At 49.6% G+C, this 26,460-nt stretch overlaps 1 protein-coding gene and 1 long non-coding RNA gene across 2 annotated transcripts in view; one reads left to right on the top strand and one right to left on the bottom strand.

Moving 5' to 3' along the window:
- The first annotated feature begins 8,645 nt into the window (after positions 1–8,645).
- LOC121135476 lies at positions 8,646–9,419 on the top strand. Its single transcript, XR_005872580.1, has 2 exons — positions 8,646–9,004; positions 9,092–9,419. It is a non-coding gene; the product is annotated as an uncharacterized LOC121135476 (long non-coding RNA).
- Positions 9,420–10,910: 1,491 nt separating this feature from the next.
- Positions 10,911–26,460, bottom strand: part of Klf13 (Kruppel like factor 13) — a 48,830-nt gene continuing 33,280 nt past the window's right edge. Inside the window, exon 2 of the mRNA XM_040730928.1 lies at positions 10,911–16,364. Coding sequence (XP_040586862.1) covers positions 16,075–16,364 — 290 coding nt within the window. The 3' untranslated portion in view covers positions 10,911–16,074. The remainder of the gene's footprint in view (positions 16,365–26,460) is intronic.

Here is a 26,460-nt window from a genome sequence, read left to right as displayed (position 1 = left end):
AACCATTGAAATCCAACGTTATGGGAGCTGGGGGAGAGGGGAGAAGTGGGCATGGTGGTTCACCTGTAATGCCAGGGCTGGGTATGTGGTGTGACGGAGACAGGCAGATCCCTGGGGATCTGTGGTCAGATCCAGGTCCCAGTGAAAGACCCCGTCTCAAAACACAAGGCGTGAAGGACACCCAGGTTCAACCTCCTGTCTCAACACACACATGCACATGTGCACACACACACACACACACAGAGATCTGCCTTTAGTATAGACAAGTTTATCAAAGCAAATGGCTGAGGGGCCAGGGAGAAAGGCAGTAAGGGCCGGCAGCAAATGTGGAGCAAACAAGAAAAAGAAGAACACTGTGTAACTTCAGAGTGTCACAGGGCAGAGATACCCTTGCAGGACTGGGAAGCTGGGATGGGAAGGCTAATTACCATATTCATTTTCTAATCAAGAAGGACAATGAGACTGGAGAGATGGTTTAGCAATTAAGAGCACTTGTTCTTGGGGACAGCCCAATGTAGGCTCCCAATGTGGCAGCTCATTGTAACTCCAGTTCCAGGGGGATCCAACACCTCTGGCCTCCGTGGGTACCTGCATTCACCTGCATAGCTCCCCATATATACACATAATTAAATAAAACAAAGCAAGCCTTTATCAAAAGGAGAATGACAAACAAAAGGCTTAGGTGTTGTAAGAGACTTATCTTACTAGTGTATAGGGAGGGGTGGAGTGGGGCAAGAAGGAGATCTTTCACCATGAGGTTTTGGGAGGGGCTCTTACTTTCTAAGGTTTTGCTCCTATGTGTTACTTGCACTAACTTTAAAAACTGGAGGCCAAAATCAAAGTCTCCGAATGCCTTGACTTAGCACTCTAAAAAAAACCCACTTGCTGTTCGGCATTTTAAAGCATTTCCACCAGCATTTTCTCAATCAGTCTTATGCTCTTTTCCTGAGTACATATACGGAGGAAAACAAACCATCTTCAATGGCTACCCAAGGACTGGATGCCAGCAGGGAAAAGCAGTGAGCATCTATCACCTACCTTTAGGTACCCACAGCATAGCATCCTTCTCTAGACTCAGGTCAATGAAACTTGCTTGTGTTTAAGAGGCTTCCCAGCAAGCCGCAGGCCCCTTCTCCCCTCTGGAGCCAGATCATTCTATTTTTACTCCGTGTCTCTGAATGGCTTGAGTCCAAGCTGAGCAGTGATTGGGATGCCAGACTCCTTGGCAGCATGGATCTTTTGGAGCACTGCTCTGCTCTGTGCAGGGAACAGCCTGGTCATGGCCATCTGCATACCCGAGGTCCTCACATCACAGGGATGCCTTCAGATCATCTTGGGCATGCCCAGAATGCACACCAGAATCCCTGTGTGTACCTTGTAAAGCTCAAACGCATTGAGCACAGATAATAGGAGAACATGTCCCTTTCTTTCTTTCTTTCTTTCTTTTTTTTTTTTGGTTTTTTGAGGCAGGGTTTCTCTGTATTGTTTTGGAGAGCCTGTCCTGGAACTTGCTCAGTACACCAGGCTGGTCTTGAACTCACAGAGATCCATCTGCCTGCCTCTGCCTCCCGAGTGCTGGGATTAAAGGCATGGGCCACCAACGCCCAGAGAGCATGTCCCTTTCTAACAACCTTTAAATGTAGTGTGTGGCATTGACGAACCCCTGGACCTTTGGAGATATCTGACTTGATGGTTTATCTTTGTTATGTGCTTTTATATCCATGGTTTAGACTCTAGAGCCAGTTTGGGTTGCTTAGACAAACCATCAGTCGCCAGTAACTTAGGTGTTATAATTGCTCCCAAACCTGGTGGCCCAGATCCAGTGTCTGCAGAGAGAGGGCCTCCCAGACTTGCAGAGTGCTGACTTCCTCCCTGTGTCCTCAGATGGCCAAGAGATCCTCTCTCTTGTCTTCTTAAGTATGTACCAATCCCATCATGAGTATTGTACAATCACCAGTGCTTCCTGGTGACTTAATTCCTTCCCTAGGGTCTTAGCTGTAACATTTGAAGAAGGGCGGGCATCATTCAGCCCACAGCAGGCAAAGCTGTTGGGGAGGCTGGCTGGGTGGTTCCCACTGTTCTGTAGTTTGATTTCCTGGAACAGTCAATTTGAGATGTGACTCGGAGGATGGGGTGTTCGATTCCTTGTCCCTTCTTCATGTTGCTGTGCTGGGGGACAGGGACAAGAGGCCTGGAGCACATCTGTCCTCCTATGGATTCCTGTTAGGGGCATCTAGGATGAGTCCCATCCTGTTCTCCCTAAGGGCAGGCCATTGCAGCTGGTGGATAGCCCTTAGAGGTGGGGAGGGGCACATGTCACCAGCTGGCCTTTGACAAGCTTTTGCCTCAGACAGAAGAGTACTATTGTTGGTTTTCCTGACATAAACTCTACCTGAGCCTTCTTGAAATTTTAGAGACTAAAAGTAAGTAAATAAATGCCACCTGTGTTTCTGGGTACCTAACAATAATGAGCCCCTGAGTTTGTGTCCCATATACCTTTCCTCTATGAAATGTGTAATACAGACATCGAATAACTGTAGATAAAAAGTGTGTTTGTTTGAGGCCAGCCTGCTCTACAGAGTGAGTTCCAGGACAGCCAAGGCTGCTCAAAGAGACCCTGTCTTGAAAAACAAGCAACAAACAAAAGGTGTGTTTGCGTGTATGTACGTGGAAGCCAGACACTGATGATGGATGTCTGCTTCACTGTCCTTGTGATTTGAGGCAGGGTCTCTCGATGAACCCAGAACTCATGGATTTGTCCCACCTGGCTGGGTGTCCATACCCACACCCCCCCTTTTTAAAGGGCCCTGGACTCACACACTCAGTACTCTACCCATCTCAAGAACAATGTTCTTTTTTTTTTTTTCAAGACAGGTTTCTCTGTGGCTTTGGAGGCTGTCCTGGAACTCACTCTGTAGACCAGGCTAGTCTCAAACTCACAGAGATCCACCTGCCTCTGCCTCCCGAGTACTGGGATTAAAGGCGTGCACCACCACCGCCAGGCAAGAACAATGTTCTTATAGAATGTGATCTCCTAAGAAATAAGTTGTATACTGTGTGACTCCATGAGTAACTCCTCACCCTGGACATCAAGGATGTTTTAAACATTTTCTTTCCTTTTTTAATATTTTGTAATTTGATATCTGTTACATTCACAGACCTATATGTGAGGGATGAGTTCTGCCTGACTCTTCCCATGGCACCAGCCTGATGGTGATCACTGCCTGTATACCTCTCCTGGCCCTTCACCCCCACTGCAGAGGCGTCACCTGCCTGGATCTGAGGTTTACGAACTGCTGCATGCTCCTTCCATGGTGGAGCTCACTGGGTAGGAAGCTTACTGGCCCTGGATGGGGGAGATGTTGTTGAGCCTGTGAACAAGGCAATCTTCCCATTTAGACAGTGTCAGACACTACAGTCCAGGAACTGATCTTGGAGGACTTCTGAGGTATGTGTGGCTAAGAGAAAAGATCAGGACACAGACAAGAGGCAGGAGGTATCTCTGTTTACTAGGGTAACCATGTATTGACCCGTTACCTAAGCATCAACAGCAGTCGATCAACAACCTTCCTCCCTGGTGTCTGTGATGGTGACTCCTTTCAGGGGGCTCAAGGGGACAGCTGATCACAAAGGCCACCTAGTACTTCTGGAGAACACACATGTAAGTCATGCCCTGACTAGGAAGGCAGGAACGGAGGACATGAAGATTCACAGAGTTGAAAAGAATGACTCTAGCATCATCAAAACCCAAGCCAGAGGGTGGCGCATGCCTTTAATCCCAGCACTTGGGAGGCACAGGCAGGAGTATCTCCATGAATTCGAAGCCAGCCTGGTCTACAAAAAGAGTTCCAGGACTGATGGGGGAAGACCTGTGTATATGTCAATAAAGCACTGTTGGCCAATAGGGAAGCAAGATAGGTGGGACTAGGAGTCCAGGAGGACTCTGGGTAGGAGAAACACAGGGAGTCATCATGTAGCCCGCCAGAGAAGTAAGATGTCCGTCCAGTAAGAGAAATACTTAGATGGGTTAAATACTTAAGTCAGAGCTAGCCAGTAAGAAACAAGCAAGGCCAACAGCTTCATAATTAATACAGCATCTTGTGTGTTATTTGGGGACTACAACACGGCAGAGCCCAGGCGACTGGCGGGGGAAAAACCAAAGCAGCTGACAAGAAAAAGCTTCTCTCTACACAGGACATGGTGGCACATACCTGTATTCTTGGCCTTCGATAGGCTGAAGCAAGAAGATTGAGAATTTTATGCCCGTCTTGGCTAACCTGACACTGTCTCACGAAACAACAACAACAAAGACAAAGCCAGTGTTGTTAAGGATGCTGTGAAGAGACCCCTTTTCCTGGCTTGTACAGTCAATGGGAATGAATGTAGACAAACACAAACATTATGGAGACAACAAAGAGGAACCTCAAAACACAGAAAATAGAACTGCCTTGTGAGTTGTCAATCTCACTGTGGGGTGTACAGCCAAAGGAAGTGAATCCGCAGTGTCGGAGGGATGAATGCATGCATGCCCGCAATGATTCCAGTGCTGTTCTCAGTGGACGGGAATGAACATGACAGGAGGACCACGAACTGATGAGTGGATACACACCGCACAATGCTATTCGGCCATGAAAACATATTTAATCCTGCTGATGGCAATACCATGAACATAGGGGACTATGTGCTAGATGGAATAAGCCAGGCACAGGAAGACAAGTGTCACATGACCAGATTCACGTGGAGAGTCTGATGAAGAAACTGGGAGCAGAATACAGTCTTCAGAGGCCAGGTCAGGTGTTCAGTGGCATGGCAGGGTGTCTAAGTCCAACTATAATGTAGGCCAGAAGAAAGAGCTTCGAATGTTCTCATCATAAAGAAATGACAAATGTGTACAGTGTGTATGCTGTGGTCATCTTAATCTGGCCAGCACGCAGCACAATGCAGGACCACAACACACTGTGCCGAGTTATTAGACAACTTCTGTAAAAAAGAGGACCTGAAGTTGGTCAACGGGGACAAGTTTGCCATGTCAATGTTCTGTGTCCTTAGCATCCTGATCTGAGTGAATGAACTTCCCTGGGTAGAGAAGTCATTGTTGCTTGACTTCATGGAAGGGCCCTAAAAGGAAGGCCTGAACCCCACTGTGCCTAGGCCTGGGTCCCGAGAGTGTTACTTCATCTTGGAGGACATGTCGGGTATCAGGTGGAGGCCCTCCATTGACTGGTGCTTAGACTCTGGGAAAAAAATAGCCAGAAGAGAGGTAAGTATTGAGCTCTGTGTTGTGAGCTGGGGTACATCCTCATGTTACAAACAGCTGGGCAGGAGCAACCTCAGAGAGGTTGTAATAACTCTACTTAACCCAAAGTTAAAAGCAACAGATCTCTGACCTCTGTCAGCGGTACAACCTTGGGAAGGCAACCTTACCTTTCTGGGCTTATGTTTTATGAATCAGAACTAAACATGCCTCCTGCTGAGGGTGCTCACTGGGCAGCAGCACCTGGTCGACGTGTGCAGATGTATCAGACCACAGTGGGAAGTGGAGAAGCTCAGCTGTCCAGGCAGGTGCCAGAGCGTGAGCCAGACACCCCTCATCCTAGGTTAGCCTTGGACTTCACCCACACTGAGACAACCCTGCAGGGCTGCAAACTGTTTCCCAGAAGCGTCTGGGGAATACAGGCCAGACCCCAAAGGGTCTGAAGACTTGGCATATGGCTCTACTCTGTTGACTTGGCACCTGGCCTCTACTGCCTCACTGTGAACTTCACCCTCCACAGACCACAGCCCAAACCTGTTTCTCAGGAGGGAACAAAACCCAGAACATGATTGGTTGCACAAGTCATGTTCAATGTGTTCAAGATGGGAAGCCAAGACTGGTATCAGCACTGAGACACAAGCCCTGTCCAGAGCTACACAGTCACCACTGTGAGGAAGGCTGGGTGGGCATACTTACAGGGATGGAGGGGCAGGGTGGCACACATTTTCTAGGAACAATCTGGACTCAAAGGTGAAGGAAAAACCATAAAGGACTACACAGGATAAAGGAATACTTAGTTCTGGGGCATGTGGGAATTGGGGCCTTCCCACCCCTTGTGTTCCTTAAGTGCAGCCTGGCCTCTGCTTTGCTGTAGACTCCCAGGGGTGCAGGAAGCACACACAGGCTGAGATAGTGGACAGACGGGCCTGGATTACCAGGTAGGTCAGATGCACTCACAGAGGCAGGAGACGCCAAAGAAGGGAAGACGGTGCCCTGATGCCCTGTGGCTTGGAAGAGACAATGGAGTCACAAGTCAAAGAATGGACATGGACTCTAAAAGCCTTCATAAGGAACAAATCATGCTGGCACCTTGCCTACAACTCAGTTTGGTCTTTTGACCTTCAAAGATTTTAGAAGAAAAAAACATTTAGCCAGGCAGTGGTGGCGCACGCCTTTAATCCCAGCATTCGGGAGGCAGAGGCAGGCGGTCCTCTGTGAGTTTGAGACTAGCCTGGTCTACAAGAGCAAGTTCCAGGACAGCCTCCAAAGCCACAGAGAAACACTATCTCAAAAAAACAAACAAACAAACAAACAAAACAAAACAAAACAAAAAAAAAGAAAAAGAAAAGAAAAGAAACGAAAGAAAGAAAACAACTCAGTGTGTGTTGCCTTAAATTGCTGTCTGGTAAAAAAAAGCCGGGCGTTGGTGGCGCATGCCTTTAATCCCAGCACTCGGGAGGCAGAGGCAGGCGGATCTCTGTGAGTTCGAGACCAGCCTGGACTACCAAGCGAGTTCCAGGACAGCCTCCAAAGCCACAGAGAAACCCTGTCTTGAAAAACAAAAAACAAAAAAACAAACAAACAAAAAGTTGCTGTCTGGTAAGCTTGCTAACGCAGAGATAGGGATAAGTCCAGGATGAGCCCTTCCAGGACGGCCGTCTGGCAAAACCTGCCTTGCCCTGATACCACTGCTCTGGAGTCAAAGTCCGTCACCCTCGTTGGTGCAGGACAGTCTGGCAGACATGATGCAGCTGTCAGAAGTTGAGTCTTTGCCTGATCACACTGCTTTGCATGTAGCAGACCTTGGGAATGTGGCTCACAGCTAAGTGTTCTATCAAGAACAAATCACAAGGCTAATCTGTGATGTGAGGCCCTCTGCAAGTGATCGGAGTGTTTCCAAGGGTCTGCATGGTCGTGCCTGGGGAAATCGCCTAGAAGCAGAGCAACCCATCTCGTGAGAGCTCAGCAACTCTTCTAGAATGCAGCTTTCTCCATGGTGGTCCTGCCACGCAGCGTTTTGCCATCTGCTTGAATGCCTGAGCCAATAGGGTGCTCATGGTCTGTGGGCAGATACCAAGCAAGGGCAGTACCGTGGTTTGGATATGGCTCATTCCCAACAGAAAGTCATGCTCAGCTTTAACCATGGTGAGGGGTAAAGAGGTGGAAACTCAACTCATCTGTCATGTTTAGAGGGAGCTATTTGGGAGGTGGTTAGGAGTAAGTCACTGGGGTGAAGCCCCCATGACTGACCAGTTGATTCATAAGAAACAGAATCCCAAGGTGAAGAATGCACACACGTGCCTCTGGGTATGTGCCAGGAGGAGGGCTATCAGATGTGGGGAGTGAACCTTGTGTCTGAAGGAAGGGCTGAGCCAAAACAAACCTCTTTTTCATAGCTAACTCTCACTGTGCCACCACATTCCCAACAGCAGAGGACAGACTAGAACACATGGTAAGCCCATCCTTAAAAAGGCAGACTCTCAACCCCTCACCAGCAGCAGCACTTGGCCTGCGCAGGACCTTGTTGGCCCTGAAGTTGTGAGAGAGGGGGAGCTGTTCACATTACTCGTCTGCCATGCAGTGGCATGGGTGGAGGGGAGATGCCCCCTTACCCCTTGTCACCTACAATAGACGAGAGAGCTGAACCTCCCCGTTACGAGCTGCAGCATTCAGGAAAGTCGGTCCTACCCCTTGCGCTGGCAGCACAGTAGAGCTGACTCTGTTGGCGGAGGTGCAGGTGAACTACCCACACATCCCTTGTCCACCGTGTGGTGGTGGGAAAGGAAAAGATGCCCTCCCCCTTGCCCTGCCACCTGTGGTTGGAGAGGGGGCAGACCCTCCCCCTTATCAGCAGCAGCACTTGGGAAAGTGAACCCTGCACCTCATCTAGGCAGCACGGCAGAGCTGACAGGAGGTACAGATGGACTTCTGGACAGAGAGAGCTCTGGAAAGAAGAATGGGAGTCGGGAGCGGACGAAGAGGGAGAAGTCACGCAGGAAGTAAAGAGCACGACTCACAAGGCAGCACGTAGATGAATAGAAACGGGTTAAGTTACAAGAGCTGGTGGGACAAGCCTACACTACAGGCCGAGCTTCAGGATAAATAATAAGTCCCCGTGTCATTTTTGTGAGCTGGTAGTCCAGCTGACCCCATTGACAAGTGAACAGGTTCCGAGAACGTGAGGGAGGGAGACCTGGCCCAGCACCTCATCTGCCATATGGTGGTGAGGGGGAGGGAGAAACACCCCCTCCCCCGCTGCCACCTGTGTCTGTGACAGGTGGAAGAACTCGGCCCTACTTCATAAGAGCAGGAGAGCTGTCCCTGCTCCTCACCAGCTACAGCATTCAGGAGTGGCCCCTGTACCTCGCCTGAGCAACACTAAAGCTGGCCTTGATGGTCCTGGTGTGGGAGAGCCAGCCCTGAGGGCATGAAAGCCAGAAAACTGGCCCCGCCCTTGCTCATTGCTCTAAGGGGTGAACTAGTCGGGCACTGCTGGAGAGCTCAAAGAACAGAGAGCTGGTGGCCTGACCAACCCTGCAACTACTCAGGTCCAGAACCAGGGTTCTGAGTTGGCCCACCCATCATTACCCCATCTATGATCTGCTAGAGACCCAAAGCTGCAGAATCTCCACAACACAGGGAAACAATGGATATCCAAGAGGAGTCCCCGAGAGGGCCCAGCACTGACCGCATGGCAGAAACCAGAGGCCTCAAACCAGACCACTGACTCTGTGCAATGAACACCTGCAGGTAAAGATGTATGGACAAAGGGGTATCCTGTGACTCAGTGTGTGACACTATAGCTTCCATGATGAGATTCTTCTTTTTCTTTTGCAGGGCATTCAAGGGGCAGAGGGCAGATACGAAGGGGCAGGGAAATGAACAGGATCGAGATGCAGGATGTGAAAGACACAAAGAATAAATAAAAAGAAACTTGAAAAAAAAAAAAGAGGCAGACTCTGCTTTCTGGGATGGTAGCAGCCTGCTACACATCACCCTTCCCAGACTGGAACACAGGTAGAGATGGCATTCCACCAAACTGCCACAAAACGCAGAGGGGTCTTTCTCCACTTTATCCCAGATTGAAGGAACGGACGTGCTATTTGGATGCCACATGTACTAATGAATTCCACTTTCAAGTATCAGTAAAAACTGATGCTTCTTAGAGGATGTGTTCTGTTTCTTTTACACTAGTGGGGGCTCCTTAAGGTCTCCAGGGATCACTAGTTCCTGAAGGTGGGCCACCAACTCTTCTTCCCTCTTGGAAAGAGCTCTCAGCAGTGATATCATGACTGACGGGCATTTCTTTTTCCTGTGGGTATTTTTAAAGTATCCAGGACCCTTTCCCCACACCACTGTTTATAGAAGCAGACCCACCCTGCAGTTACTGCTATCTGCGGAAGTTTCTACACAATAAGGAAACATTGCAGACGGTTAAATGACATTGTCCTGGGACAAGACTACAACTGAGAACCCGCTACAAAGTATCTTATGCCAACATGTGCTTCAAGATAGGTGCTTGTGTTTGTGGCTGTTGATGTGTTTGGGTGCTTTTAGCACACCCATTGGTCTTCGGTCCAGGTGTTAGAAACCAGTGTCTACCAGGAAGTGACTACAGGGTCAGTGTAGCTTCAACTGAAATGCCTTCTTTGGTTAATACTTAAAATTTCTTAGTGGGTTTCACTTACAGGTGCAGACTGAAATGGCAAACAGCATGCTTACCACTCTGGTTGAGGGCTTAAGAAGTGGGCCTCAACTATATCCTTCCCACAGTCTCCCAAGTCACATGCTACTGTTATGATCTGGGGAAGGGCAGACCCAGTCACTCACCTGACCCTGCTGTTATTCTTCATTGCTGGCATCCAGGAGCAACCATGGACAATAAAGATCACAGGGAACTTGGCCCCTGGTGCTGACAAACATCAAATCTTTTTCTTCCCTATGCAGTGAACTAGGTCTGTGACCAACCACATAACTTCTGTGGCTAGAAACGGGCATTTTCTATAATCTGAGGCAGAGTGGCTGCATCTGGGGAGAGTGTTGATGCCTATGGGGCACTGGAGTTTGAGGTGGAAGCATCCTCCATGGGTCCGTGTGGAGAAGACATGCTCCCGAGGGCGGCAACACTGGTAGACAGAGAACCTGAGTCTTCAGACCATGGTGATGTGTCTATCTAGGGCACAGTGGGAACTAGGCTCCCTCTCTTCTGGCACCTCAGGGAGAGGTGAATGGCTTTGCTCTGCCACTCCCTCTTGCTATATGACACTGCCTCACACAGCCTTACAGCAAAGGAGCCAACTGGTTATGGTGAACTGTAAAACCACGAGCCAAAAGACCCCTTCCTCTTTGGGTCATTTTTCCTATTTGTGACAGTGACAACCAACAAAAAGGATGCTAGAGGAATCCTAACCCTCTGGGGACCGTGTCCTTACTGCTGACTTTGAGGAAGAGGAGTGAGGGAGTTAGTGAACTCGAACGTCCCCAACACCCTGAAGAGAACCCGCTGTCCCCACAGACCTTGTGCAAAGCCCCATGTGAGGTTCTGCCCCTCAAGTCAGTGGCTGGAGTTTCTCCAGATTTCAGATTTTAACTTCTGTCCCCCTCCCAGAGCCTCTGTGGGCCACACCCCTCAAGTGAGTCACCAAGGCCAATAAAATAATGAATCATAAATTTTATTTCAAAATGTAAACGTCACTAAACATGCATACATGTTAAAACAGTAAAATTTACAATTTCATTAATTTTTTTCTTTTGCATAGGACATTACAATATAGAATCTATGCCTTACAAAATACATAACAAAGTTTTATCCGAGCAAGCCAAGGCCAGATTGGAAACTGTACAACTGTAATACTTCACTGTAGTGATCCAGGAAAGACGGAACATGGCCTTTGGAAGCATGTTGGGAACTAGGGTTTTCTTAAAAAAAAAAAAGTTCCTATAGAAAAGAAAATCTGGAACTTGATGGAAATGGCCTTGGACCCTTGGATTTTGCCTGGGGTTTTGGCAAAGGATTCCACTAAGTTCCACCGATGGCTTTGGATGGGAAGCAGTCACCTGGGCCTAGCTAACAAAACCACAACAGGGAGTCTCCTATGACTGCCCATGGGGCCCCCTGCACTAGGCACCCGGGCCTCTCCAGTGTGCAATGGGAAAGAGATCCTTCCACTCAACGCCAGGGTAGTCCTCATAACTCAGGTATGACACCGGAGCAGACCAGGTGATATCTCTGGGTAGCTACTCCTAGGGAAGGGATATTCCCAAGTCTAGGCTCTCAGTTTGGAGAAAGGCAGCCCAGCCCACAGGCAGTTATAGAGCTAAGGAGCAAAGGCAGTCAACACCCAGGTGCTCCAGGGAAACAGCAGGGAGAAACCCCGCCCTCATGCCTGACCTGTTTCCTGCCCACCCCCAGGGATGTGGGGGAGGTGTCTTCTTTGCCATCCTGTTTGTTTCTAAATAAAAGTAGTGATGTTTTAAAGCTGTGTGAGACTGGGGGATCGTGTGGAGGTGGGGGTGGGCTAATCCAAGGCAAGTCCACTAACTCTGTAGGGGGTTAAGAGAAACCAAGCAACCCTCTCCTTTCCCTGTTGGACTGGGGCCTCCAGGCCAGTTCTGCTCCTTTCACTGGAGGTCAGTTGACCAGCAAGAGGAAGGCCTCTCCCTCAGCGGTACTCAGGCCTGTATCAGTAGTCAGCTGGATTGAGCATCTATGTTTGGGTACAAAATTCTCTGTAATGTGTCCAGGACAAACCTTCGAGGATTCAGAATCAGGAAACTTAGTCATAGGACCTGGCTCTCCCTAGTACCATCCTGATTTCAAAACAAGTTGAGTCCACATCTGGATTTTCGCTTCCAAGGATACACGGCTACCAGGACTCACCTATGGAAACTTAGGACAGCAAAAAAAAAAAAAAAAAAAAAAAAATGTGGGTGACCTACAAATCATTTCTTACTGATTGCAACATGGCTATTCATAAACCTTCCAGCACAGTCTCTGACTGATGACCTTTTGTAAGGTGAGGGGGGACAATCAGTAACACCTGCCACAAGTCAAAACTAGGGAGCCTTGTAAACAAAGCCACAACCAGGAGCTGAGAGGTCAAACTGGCGCTCAGACTTGTCTTCCGTGGACAGTGCCCCTGCTTGGTGGAAAGCCTCTAGGAAATGCTGCGGCCCTGTGCACATTGTTCGTAGCACCTGCTTCTGGCAAGAAAGGGCCAGCCTCCTGGACAGTGAGGCCGGGAGGCAGAAGTCTTGAAAGGTAACCCTCTGTTCTACCACACTTCTCTTGGGACCACAGAATGTCGCCTTCCCTCTTCCCGTCATCTAAGCCATTCTTCATGAGGGTCACCAGGGTGCAGGTTTTTGCACCTGGAGGCTGCACCCTGGTAAACCCAGCGCCTGTCCCAATGCTGGCCTCAGAACAAAGCTGGGATGCGAGGGCTAGAGGTGGAGACCTTGCACCCCAGGTCCTGGGGCAGGGGGCACGGCAGGACACAGGTAGGGCACCTCCAGGCCCACACTCCCATCAAGGGCATTATCATCCATCCCAACATAGCACCCATCAAGAGAGAACCAAGGGCCCTCTGTGGAAAGGGCTGTTTTCTGTATGGCTGTAGGATTCAGTAGGCATCTGGGGAACAGACAGTGACCCCCCTAATATGGCTGATGCAAAGAGGGACTTTCTCATTTGGGACATGAGCTAAATTCCAGCCCCCTGATGGCTGAAGTTCAGAATTCCTTTTAGACACTGCTATAGGGAACTCTCCCTTCACTCAGGCACTTTCATTGTGGGATCTAGGCCTCCCGTCCCTAAAAATTAAAAAAAAATTTTAAAAACTGACTTTTCAATATTATTTCTGGGTGCCCTATGGGTTCCTCAGTCAAACTGAAACCAGAAAATATGGCCATAACTGCAAAAACTCAAAGACCCCGCAACAGACCCAGGCTGGGAAGACTGCGTCTTAGAAGGTATCCCTTGTTTATGATGAAATGGGAACCTAATGAGAAACCACTGGAAATGAGTCTAGTCATGTTCCTCCCTTCCTCCCACCCCTTGATGAGATGAACTGAAGCCCCAGAAGACATTGGGGTCCATGAGGGGGTGCCTTGGCCCCATGCTGAAGGACCACACCCTGTCATTAAAGGAGAACCACTTTGGGAATGAAGACACGTTCATTTGCCAAAAATAGCCAACGCCTGCATATTTCTGTTTTAAGGCAACTTTACCCTTCCATCCATCAGACGGAACAGCCCTGGGTCATTCAGAGGAAAAATTAAATTAAGTGCTCTTTGGAAACAGCCTACGCCCACTTTCCCTCCCCCACCCCCACCCCTACCCCACTCTACAACAAACCAGCTCTTTCTTTTATTCCAAGATGACCGGCTTAGAGTCCTTTTTACCCTTGCTAAGTGCAGACAGTGGCGGGCGGGGTTGGAAAGCCTCCTCCCTGTGACTGTGTGGGTAGATCACAAGGAGACACCCGCTCTTCCCAAGGAGAGACCCTGGCTGGCCTTTGGGGCACACTGCTGCCTCTCTGTCTTCACAACCGTGGATGTAGGTGCACCAAAGGACTTTGGAATAAAATTCCTGAATCTGGAATGTGAATTCCTGAGACATGAAATGTGTTCAGAGTGTGGCTTTCTCTGCCTCACACAAATGACTTTGGGAGGGACTATACTTTGGAACTCAGCATGAAGATAGCCACACCCCAAGCACCCAGGGTTCCCTTCAGTCAAGGTCCCGACCGCAGACTGCATATTCCAATCTTTTCCCCAGATGAAATGCAAGCAGAGCGGTCACCAGCTTTGCACTAGACCAGGGTAGGGACCATCCTCACCCACCATGCCTGCTTTCGGCAGCAACAATGTCACAGCCCAACTCAGCACCTACTGTGCTACCAAAAGCCACCATATGCCATCAGCCTCTCAAAACTGACACAGGTAGTTAGAAAGTGGTGCCCCAGATCCACATGGTAGTCACATGACAACAGCCAGAAACTGCAGACATGGCTGGGCATGGTCTCCAGGTTTTTCCTGTGCTGCACCCCTACACTGTGTGAGAGCTGGGGTGGAGACAGAACGGCCACAACCAAGGCACTCTGGGCCCAGGAAGCCCATCTATCGGCCCTCCAAGTTACAAGGGCTGACCCTCCACATCAAAATGAAGAGAGGTCTCTGTAAGATAACCCAAGTCCATCCCAAACCCACCCACCCAATACATACTCGCGAACACGCACACAGGCGCACACATACACACATACACATATATATCCTGTCCCGGGGCCCTTACGTTCCTAGGCCCCATTTCTTGGGAGAAGGGGAGGAAATTCCTGGGCCTCTGCAGGGTAAGAACAGATAGGTACTCCAGGGATCTGCAGAAGAGCAACCAGAACATGGTCTTGCTGATAAGGCCCAGCGCCTGCTGCCAATGCAGTCCAGGTCTGGGCTCCAGGAGAAACAGGATGGACCTGGCTTCTTGTAGACCAGGCTGGCCTCGAACTCACAGAGATCCGACTGCCTCTGCCTCCTGAATGCTGGGATTAAAGGTGTGTACCACCACTGCCCTCGGACCTGGCTTCTACTCCGGCTGTTTTACCAGCAGCTCCCTGCCCCCAGCCCTGCCCTGCAGACTGGGTGTGGCTTGGGTCCTCTCAGGCAGGAAAAGTGGGAAGTACAACAGTGTGGGTTTGCTAAGTCTGCACTCAAGGTTCTGAGAAGGCAATACCCACAACTCTCATGTGGTGTCCCCCAGAGAAGCAGATCCTTGTTTCTCCAGTATCAACTCCTATACTGCCTGCTGTGCTTCTCTGAGGAATTCCAGCTGATAATGCCTTTGCCACCAGCAGCAGTCTCTGTGGGATGTGTGAGGTGACACTCACAGGGCCAGACACACACAGACTGAAGAGGCAGAGAGGCCATGACGGCCTGGATTCATACAGACACGCCTCCACGTGGCCCAGGAGAGCTTGGGGAACTGGATGAAACAACACCAAGTTTGAGGGGAAGCAGGTTCAGTACAACAGTGTGTTCAGGGCACTATTTCCCAGTCTGAGAACACTGTGGGATGACGAAGGGTCCCCAGGTGCCTTCTGTAGAGCAGGCAGGGCCCAGGCCGCCTCTCTGGGCTGCTGGCAGCAACAGTGCGCCAATCCAGGCGGGGTTTGCATCTGGCCTCCATTTTTCTGAGGATTTCTGGAGGCAGAAAGTCAGGTAGGCAGGTAGGCAGGCAGGCAGGCAGGCAGGCACACCCTCAGAAGGCTGATTCCTTCTCCACAGTTCCACAAGCAAGTGTTCCCACAGTCTATCATGGCTTACCACATCCCTGTGAGGTGCCCAGTCCCTCAGACCCACCTGTGCTCTAAGCCAGGCCAAGGGGCAGAGGATGGCAACCCAGCCAGCAAGCAGGAAGAGGGCACAGGACTTTGGGGGGGGTCTGCTGCAAAAAGCAGTCAGTGGCCACATCTGTCCCCAGCTGGCCTGTTCTGCCCCAGTGTGATCCCCAACCTCACAGCAAACTCCAGAGTGCAAATCTATGTACAGAGTAAGGCGGCAGAAAGGCGTGCCCTTGCTGACCTCGTGGACCGCATCCATCCCTGAGAAAGGGGGGGGGGGGTTCAACACCACTGAATCTCATCTTCGTGGATAGCTCTATTGTGCAATTTATGGGTCGTGTATATTTTTTTTGAAAAAACAATTTTTTTGTTAAAAATTGACACCTGAGGTGAAGAAAAAATGTTTTGCTGTGGACTTCTCAAGTTCGCTCAGCTTTCCTATTTAACCAAGGGGGCAAGGCGCGGTCCGGGGGCGCGGGTGGGTGCTCAGGGCGAGCTGGCCGGGCTGATGGTGGGGCTGCTGGCATCCGAGCGGCTGTAGTCGCTGAGCGAGCCGGTCCTCGAGCCCCCGCCGCGCCGCTGCAGCATGCCGGGGTGGAAGTTGGCGTGGCGACGTGCGTGCTTCGTCAGGTGGTCGCTCCGCATGAAGCGCTTCTCGCAGATGGGGCAGCTGAACTTCTTCTCGCCCGTGTGCGTGCGGTAGTGCCGCGCCAGCTCGTCCGAGCGCGCAAACTTCTTGTTGCACTCCTGCCAGCTGCAGGCGAAGGGCCTCTCACCTGCGGGAGACAGGGGCAGAGGTTAAGTCTCGGCCATGCTCACCATCTATCCAGGCCACTGCCACCCACAAGGCCCATTTTCCCATCCTGTGACAAGCTCTCAGCCCACACCTGAGATGCAAGCAGGTGACAGGGCTGAGGAAGAAGCGGCAACATGGCCAACTCCGGCAGTGGAGCTCAGAAAAGGGAAAAGCATGCCATCAACACTCCCAGGCCCGGCCAGTGCGGTTTAGCTCCGGGAGGTGAGTAGGAAGGGAGTGCAGGCTCCGAGGGAGCCTTCTCCATCTAGTCTAGCAGCCTGCGGCCCCTGATGTAGCAGGAGGACTTCAAATGGCTCCTGCAGACTCAGGCAGGGTGACTGACTACAAAGGTGATGGCTCAGAAGAGCCCAGAAGGGGCCTAGGCAGGTGTGGAGAAGGCGGGCCACAGTGCGACTCCGGGGTAGTGTGGATTCATTCATTATGGACCCCAATCTACTCCGTGATTAGGACAAGCTAGCATTCACCCAAACTCTAAGCCACGCATGCACGTAAGAAGGAAAAAAGAAAGACCAGCTGCTCAGGGAAAAGCAGTTGGTGCCACCCCAGAATGAAGCCTTCCTAGTACTGGGAGAGCCACACTGCTGCCTCTTCTCTGTTTTCTTGCCCTACAGAGGGTCTAAGGAAGATTTCCAGCCCTTGAGGTTGGCCCACCCATCCACCTTAGATGGAAACATACACTTGAGGCCTGACAGCCAATGAGAGGAAATCACTAGCATGACAAGAAAGAGCAACAAGGCCACCAACTCCAGAGGTAAAACAGAGAAGCCAGGAAACAAAAGAATATTAAGCTAAAATTTCTGATGGGAGCCAGGTGGTGGTGGCGTACACCTTTAATCCCAGCACTTGGGAGGCAGAGGCAGGCGGATCTCTGTGAGTTCAAGGCCAGCCTGGTCTACAGAATGAATTCCAGGACAGCCTCCAAAGTCACAGAGAAACCCTGTCTTGGAAAAAAAAATTTTCTGATCGGTATTCTCAACAGAATCCAAGATATAATGGGATGCACAGAGCAAACCAAGTACCATAAAAAGCAAGTTCAGAGAACACCACCACCAACAAAAAAGCATGGAGAAATTAAACATATTCCTGATTAAATAATAATTCCAAAAAGCTAGAAATACACTCAAAGAACTATCCTGAAAAACAAAACCAAACAAAAAACAATCCTAGAAAACATGTGCGAGCTGAATGAAGCATTCCATCTCTTAGTACTGTTAAGACAAGGCCTTATGTGGCCTGTCTGTTTCCCTGATTACTTCTCACGTTACGGGGAAAGAAGCAAGCAACCTGGGGCATGGCCACAAGTGGCCGCCTGCACTTTTCAGTTCTATTTTACAGCACTGTTTTACGAGACTATTCCTACCTTTTCCTGGAACTTTTGCTTTTAACAGACTGTGGAGAACTAAAAGTTGAAAGCTACAGGAGCTTTTATCTAAGAAGAGGTATAGACTGGCAAAAAAGAAAGAAAGAAACAAAGAAAGAAACAAAGAAAGAAACAAAGAAAGAAACAAAGAAAGAAACAAAGAAACAAAGAAAAGAATACAGGAAGCTGCTAAGGGGAAACTAAGACAATCTGCTGTCAGCGTGTGTGGTGGAGGCACCAGGTAGACTAAGAGGGGAGCACGCTGGGAAAAATCAGGCAGAAGTGTGAGCACAAGCGCACAAAAACATCCCTGGCTAGGAGAGTCTCTGCATAATTACACGAGTGAGTGAAAAAATGAAATCTCAACACGAAAGTGGTATTCGAGAAACAAACATCAGGCTATTCACACCAGAACAAGACACTACGTGCCCATGTCGTACTGGACATGCTGCAGGGCAGGGATGGGGAAGCTTACTTCTCACATACTACATCCAGAGAAGACAGACAGAGAGGAAACCAAGAAACCAGGGGTCAAGGGCAAGGCAGAGGTCCACAGGGGATAACCCTAGGAAGAAGGAACTCTAGGCAGAGAGCATGACAGAGATACTAGATAAACTTGAGGACACAGGGAAGGAACATTACCTTTTTAAGTCGATTACTAACTCTAGGAAATACAGGAGCAATTTGGACACAAGACAACAATGATGAAATTAAAAGTACACTAAATACCAGATGGTGCAACCCGTGAAGTGCTCAGGGGCCCTAGCTGCTTTTCATATTAAAATTGCTTCTCTTTCCCAGCAACCCCATGAAAAAGGTAGAAGTAAATATAATCCCAGCATAGGCCTTGCAGGTCAATAAAACTTTATCGCACCAGTCACAAAAAGCCAGTGCTAGATTTCAACACTGTGCAGTCAGTGTCACAGACAAATCCTACCACCCCATCAGACATGGTGGAATTAAAATAACATAATAGTTGAAATTATACATTTATTAACTCAGGAGGAGGTGGGTAGGAGTGAGATAGAGTCTTAAATTTAATCTCATGAAAACAACAGATTAATTTGAAAAATTATGAAACAAAAATATATACTATATATACAGTATAACACACACACACACATATACACACTTCTTTTGTTTTTTTCAGGACCTATCAGGACAACTAAAATCTGATCGGGGCACAGTGCTGAATTGAACAGTTTTATTATAAGCTTTTCTGTGTTGTGGACTTGCAAGACTCAGCAGGTAAAGGTGTTTGTTTGATCAAGTCTGATGATCTAAGTTCCATCCTCAGGACCCACACAGCGGAGAGAGAGAGAACCAATTCCCAAAACTCTTCTTCTGGTCTTTACACACGTGTCATGCCATCTGCATGTGCCATCACACCGCAATTAAAAAAAATGTTTACATGCAATTTAAAAAGCATCTAACACAACCATCATCAAAGAAATGGTAATGTTGAACTGGTTGGGGGAGGTGAGTTAAACATGCCACATGCTAATTCTATTCCTGGACATTCACAGGACCTTTTGGCACCTTGGGAAGGCCTGGCGTCACATATGTCAGGTCTGACCTGGTCTCCATTATTCAGTAGATATAACGCTAGACAAGCTCCGGACTGCTTACAGTGGGGTGAGCAATGCAGAACTACAGTCCCCAGACTCCCAGAATCTGAGGTAACCTGATTTGGAAAGAGCTCAGAGAGAGATTAAAAAAATGCCTTTGTAGATATAATTAGGGTAAACGTCTTGAGATGAAGCCCAAGTTACAAGAGGGAAATAAGAGACGGCATGAGGAGACTGGGATGAGCTGCCAGCTCCAGCACTGGGAGTGAGAAGAGAAGCAAGAACCATGCTCCCTTGGAGCCTCCAGAGAGAACCACCCCTGCCAGCATCTTGCTCTTAGATTCCTGGTTTTGTTCGGGACGTCTGAAAAGCAAATTTCAGCTGCTTTTTTAGCTATCCATTTTGTGTGTTACAGCAGCTATGGGAAAGGAATCTGCCATCTTGTTCTCACAGTGGGACCCGCATGGTGATGCTACAGGCTGCATACCACAAGGCTTGGCACGTTCCAAAATGTCTACTCTCATTGCTATTCCCATCCACTCCGTGGTCTTAGACGGGGGGGGGGAGATTCAGGGTGGAGACAGGGCCTGTGTATTCAGATTCACTTCGTTTCCTAACATCCTCAGGATCTTTCTGCTTGTGTCCCTGGGAGCATATGAGATGGGTACTACTACAGATAGGCCAGGTAAAGCCAGGGCTTCTCACTGGGAGGAAAGTGGGTACATGCTCAAGGCAGGACATGGTCCTCACCCCAAGAGATGCCTGCCCCCCACCTGTTCTCTACTCCTCCATCAGCCTATTAAAAAAATAGTCTCTGGACAGAAGTTACAGGAGCTCAAGTGGCATTCCCACCACCGCCAATGGTCATATCCAAGGCTGCCAAGGAGACAGGTGGGTATCTGTATGTACAATGGAGAAAGATGGACGGGCGCGCGCGCACACACACACACACACCCCACTCCATTCTCTCTCTCTCTCTCTCTCTCTCTCTCTCTCTCTCTCTCTCTCTCTCTCTCTCTCTCTGTGTGTGTGTGTGTGTGTGTGTGTGTAGAAGGCCCCTGTATTGGGAAAAAAAAAACAACAACACAAAACCCAAGCACACACTTCAGTGCCTGTCCAGGAGTGAGGCCATCAATCATCACCTAGCCTCTGGAATTTTCCACTATACTTTAGGAAGAGCAAAGGTATATAGCCAACAGTTTTATCTCGTGGTCCCATGAACGGGTCTCAGGTGCCTTGTAGGTACCCTCCAACACTCTCTGAAAGCGCCGTTCTGGAGACTGGCCTCAGGGTGGAGTGGCTGGACTGAAATTATCACAGGACACACACACAGGCAAGCTCAGCACCACAGCAAAGAGTGGGACGGACACATAACAACCCTAACCTCCCCACTGCAGCTGGAACCCTGCAGCTGCCCTCCGGGGCACAGAGCAGCAGGGTAAGAAAAGGAAGGCACTGGCCCTCTCAAGAAGGTGGCTGCATCAGAGAAAGCAGGGCCCGAATTCTCAGAAGCTAACAGAGCGGGGTGTCGGGTGGCCAATACAGGTGCATGGGGAGAGGACGGGGATCGGGAGCTGTGTAGGGACACTGGGTGGCAGGAAGGAGGCTGGCTGCTGAATCTGAGGCACTGTGACGGGTGGGCGGGGAAGCAGGGGAAGGGAACGTGAAGGAGGAACAACAGTAGGGGGCTGGGCCAGGGCTAGGCTGCATAGGTGTCACAGGGTTGGGTGGGGAAGTGCCTGGGCCGGTGAAAGTCCCGGAGGGAGCTATGGGAATAGGGACCCTGTATACAGAGTGTGGGGCCTTAAACCTTGAGGGGAGGGGGCTTCAGATGAAGCTGGGGGCGTGGGGACACAGTGCGTCCTGGGGATTTATCGGGACGTGGGACTGGCCAGGGGCACTTGGCTCACCAGGACCACGGTTACATAAATGTTCCTTGGCGCCACCACGAGGCCGCTAGTAGCAGCAGGCAGCGCAAGGCGCAGGCTGAGAGCCTGATTGCCTCATCTTATCAGGGAACACAACGTCCTACACGCTCTTGCCCAAGCCGCAGGCCTGGGCGGGAACAGTGTGTTCTGTGAGGCCGCCAGAGGAGGGGAAGCAGGAGAGGCGACCGCAGAGGCTTTCCTCCCGCCAAAGTGGGCGCGAACTGTCCCGCTGCGGAGGCGCACAAATGCTGCTGGCTTCTCAAAGCGCTCCAGCTCAGAGTCTGGATCCTCCAGCCCAAAGGGCATGCTCCCACTACCCAGCACCACCGCAGACAGCTGAACCTCACTGCCCCTCACTCCGCCCCACCAGCTGAGTGAGTGGGCGTCTCCAGGTTCCAGCAGCACCTGTACAAACCACAATGCCTTTCTGCTCTGTGTGGACCTCTCAGGAGGGGCATGTGTTTTTAAGAGATTTTTTCTGATACCCCAACCCCCACCCTATGTGCTGGGGAGGGGACAGAGCAACCTCCTGCTTGATCTTGGCTTAGCTTTGCTGCCCAAGCCCCAGCATCCAACTGGAAGCCTACCTTGCTCTCTTGGTGTTGAGGGAGAAGGGAGGGCCTAGTGGTGATGCCCCTCTGACCAGGAGACCCTGCTAAAGCAGATCATCGACCTTATGCTAATCTCAGATTACATGAGCAGTCCTCTGTAGGCACAAGGAATCTATGTGGGGGTTAGGGAGGCAGGACAGAACAATCAGAAGCCTTTAAAAAGATCCCACATCTCACAGATTCTCAGTCTTGGCTAGTCCCATACTAGAGTGGGCTGTCATTCATCAGTAAGTAGCTTTGATCTGTGGTCACTGGCTAGGGGCCACTTCTAGTCTTAACCGCAAGAATGCCTTGAGGTAGTCTTCACTCCAGGAAGACTGTTTGTCCTCCTAGCAAAGCTCAGCAGGCAGCTAAATATTTGGGATGATCAACTGGACACCTCCAAGAAAATTCAGGTACACGTCCTCACTGAAGGAGTGGGTGAACTTTCCCAATCCCTTAAGGGTACCATGTGGTTGCTAATGGCCAAGACAGCTAATCTGCAGACAGCCTGTCTCTCTCACCCACAGAACAGGTGGGAAATGCACCCCAAGGAGAAGAGCTGCTAGTGGCAGGGCCAGAGTCACAGTCTACATCAGGAGAGATGCTGTGCAGCAAGGAAACTGTCTTCCCTGCCCCCACACCGCCGCGGATGACCTGAGTTGTCATCCTACCTTTCTCAGTCACTGTGAGCGGTATGTGAGAGATCTGGAGGACACCTGCCTGCCGCACAGTACTGCTGGTAAGAGATATGCCTTCCTCACCTGCCGACCGAGGGGCCCCAGGAAGCTGGATGCCTAAGCAAATGGGTAGCACACAGCAGAGGGAGGAACTGCTGGCTACGGATACTGCTCTTGCCCGGGCCCTATCCTCATGGCACTCTGGCCTGCTGTTGCTGTTGGAAGAACCAATGCCACTGATTGAATCATATTCCTACCCTTGATCTTAGCCAAGAGGCTGAAAAGCAGTGAACACACACACATGCGCGTCATCCAGATGCAGCAGGGAAACTGCTACTCAACCTCAGACTCCATCTTGGACCGATATTGGATGCAAGGATATTTCTTAAAGTTGGCATTTTAGTTGTCAAAATATGGTATGGGATAATGTGCTACAAAAATTCATATGGAAAATAAAGTCAGAAAAGCTCTGGGAGGAAAGCACCATGTCTGAAGATATAGCTGTGGTGGCTGATAACCAGCTGCAGGAGTGGGGCAGGAGGCCAGAGCTAGACTCAGAGTGGCAGCTCCATCAGAAGCACCAAAAGGTACTAAAATAGTTAGTGTCTGTAAGGGTTAGCACCATACTTCATACATTATGGAGAATCAGTTCTATGTGGCGCCAATACATCACATGGCCTTCCATAAACATACACAACTTTTATATATACTGACTGGCTCACGTTTCAAAAATTAAAAGAAAGCCTAAGGGGTCAAAGAGGTGAATGTGAAACCATGAAGGGTCTATGAGCAAAACTGTTTTATAACAGTTCTTTATATAAATCAAAGCCCAGAAGCCACGAAATACAGACTGATAACTGAACCACACAGAACTTCATGGAGAGAGTCACTCTAAACAAAGGCAAAAGGTAAATGACAAACAGGAAAAAGTATACATGAAGCTCATCATCTTTAATATTGAGTTCATGGAAGCTGGAAGGAAAAAAACGGGAAAACCAGGCAGAGGCAGTTCATAAGGAGGGTACACCAGGATTTCAAGGCAAAGGATTCCACTGAAATATATTTTTATTCACCAGATGGTCAGGCTACAGGGCCACAGCCACTCTGTCCCTCTGCTGACAGAAGGGCAACTGTGAAAAGCTCCTCTCAGGGTGACTGGCAACACTGGCAAGATTATAAATGTGGTGGCTGAGACTACAGCTTGGTATCAGCCATCATGCACAAGGTTGATGGGCCAGCCCTCCCCCCATTGCATTTTAAAACACTGCTTATCCTCTAAACCGTTCAATGCCTAGCCTACAAACATACCTGCACACTTAGAAAACAGGATTCATACCTGACTGATCAGCAGAGCTGAAGTCAGAAATGAGTAGGGCTCTTCAACAGATGTTTAAGTAAACTATGGAATGTGAGTACCAGAGAGTAGCATGAATAAGTTGGTGTTCTCTGTGGACTGCTAGACACAGACTACCAAATCTCACAACCTGGTGAGGTAGACGGGGCATGAAGCATTTGGATAAGCAGTATGGACTTGTGCAAGCACCTTCCTGTCTGTGCAGAAGTGAGAACAGGTTCTCTTGTGCAGACAGAGGACCGGGAAAGCTGAAAAACTACTTAATCCACGCCCCCCCCACCAAAAAATTTCCATATGGCCAAGTAGAAAATGATGCTAGTCATAGGGCCATCATGATGGTGCAGTGGGTAAGAGCACTTGCCTACAACGTGAATTAGATTCTTGAAACACACAGTGGAAAGAGAACAGACTTGTATAAGTATGAAAGACAATGCCCCCCAAAGGGAGTGGCAGTATTAGAAATAGTCTTGTTGGGGTGGGTGTGGTCTTGTTGGAGGAAGTATGTCACTGTGGAGGTGGGCTTTGGGGTCTCATATGCTCAAGATAGTGTCCAGTATTTTAGTCCACTTCCTCTTGCCTTCTGATCAAGATATAACCATCACCATGTCTGCCTGCAGGACACCATGTTCCTTTCCATGATGATAATGAACTTAACTTCTGAAATTGTAAGCTATCACCTCAATTAAATGTTTTCCTTTATATGAGCTGCTGTGGTCATGGTGCCTCTTTACAGCAACAGAAAGCCTGATACAAGGCTCCAGAAGCTGTCCTTGATCATCCATGTGTGAGCAGCGGCATGCACACACCAGCATGCATGCATATACAACACACAATAATAAATAAAAATTCAAAAACAGAAACTAGACATTAGGGCTAGGGGCATAGCTCAGTGGTGGAACACTTGTCTAGCACACTTGGGGCCCCAAGTTGCATTTCCAGCACAACAAAAATTTAAGAATAAAAATTAGACTTTAAGCCCAGCGGTGGTGGCGCACGCCTTTAATCCCAGCACTCGGGAGGCAGAGGCAGGCGGATCTTTGTGCGTTCGGGGCCAGGCTGGACCGATAGCCTCCGAAACAATACAGAGAAACCCTGTCTCGTAAAAACCAAAAAAAAAAAAAAAAAAAAAAAAATTAGACTTTAAGTATCTTTCAGTTGGACATGGTACCTCATGTCTGTAATTCCAGCACTTTGGAGATGGAGGCTGAGACTGACCTGAGTTGGAGGCCACCCTAGGCTATCTAGTGGATTCTAGCCCAGCTTGTGCTAATGTAAAATACTATATTCCTAGTAATAGTAATATATTTGCACATTCCTGGCCAATTCCCGACTCAGCTTCAGCTGTATTCTATTCTGTACAGCACTCGGCCCTCATCAGCTCTCTCTCTATTTAATTATGTACATGCTTATGTCTGTGTCTGTGTGCATGCAGGTGCCACTCGGGGTCAGAAGAGCATATGCTGGCTGTGCACTGCCTAACATGGGTTCTGGAAACTCAACTTAGGTCCCTGCAAGAGCAGTACATACTTTTAATCACTGAGCCATCTCTCCTGCCCAACCAGCTCTCAACAGAATTGTCGTTCAGGAGACTGTCATAAGACCATGGGGGAAGGGGTGTTTAGATTATAGGAAACCTCAAAGGGCAATAAAGTACAATTCTTACTTATTGGAGATGCTCCAGTGCAAAGCTTCAGGCTTTAGAGACCCTGGATTGCCCAGCAGATTGTTCTGTTCAAGGGCTTTCCCAGATAAAAGGCTTGCCGGGCAATCCAGAATGGGGGGGGGCTTAAAAGGGAAAGGTGACAAATACTCAACTGTCTGGCCCCTTCAAGACTATCCCCTGAACATCTATCTACCTGCGAGTAAAGGCAGGTGCTGGCATCCTGGAGGCCAAGTTCTACCTGCAGCTGTAACACACACCCCCAACATCAAGGCAGGAGAGTTGGTCTCTCCGTAGGGGCTGGAGTGGTGGGCACCAGGGACACGGCAGACATCTGGGAAAGAGTTTACTCTTGGACCACAACGAAAAAGGGCCAAGTAGGAGGGCAGCAAGCCTGAGGAAGTCTGAGTACTTCCTGTGGTACAGTGGGTCAGGTTGGGATGGTCTATGGCAGCACTGGCTAGCAGCAGCCAGAGAATCAATCCCTTAACACAGATAAGCCCCCTGCCCACCTGGGGGTGGGGATGGGAGACACATTTCCTCTGAGAAAGAAACTCTTTAGTGGCACCAAGGCCTCAGAGGACAGGTGTGGTACCTGCCAGCTGCACTGGTGGCAGCTCTACCCTGCACCCCTAGGACTCTGTCAGCAGCTGAGCGAGAAAGCGATGTCTCTGCCCTCTCGATAATCAATGTGCCCCTGCGCTTTCCTCTTCTTGTGCACCCCCACCCCATCCTGGCTGCCTCCTGGATGTACCCAGCCAGCAGGGACACGCACTTTGCTCTTCTCAAGTATGACATGTAAGTGGTAGGAGCCATCCAGAGTGGGCCAGCTTCACCTTCACACGATGCCGGCTTACCTGCCTCTACCAGCCCTGACACCTCTAAGTGTGGAAGCCATCTCAGAAGAGGAGTCAA

This window comes from Mesocricetus auratus, unplaced genomic scaffold (genome assembly GCF_017639785.1).
Source record: "Mesocricetus auratus isolate SY011 unplaced genomic scaffold, BCM_Maur_2.0 Super-Scaffold_4256, whole genome shotgun sequence".
NCBI classification, from domain to species: Eukaryota; Metazoa; Chordata; class Mammalia; order Rodentia; family Cricetidae; genus Mesocricetus; species Mesocricetus auratus.
The sequence above is the reverse complement of the archived record's forward strand: the minus strand, read 5'-3'. Positions and strand labels throughout refer to the sequence as shown.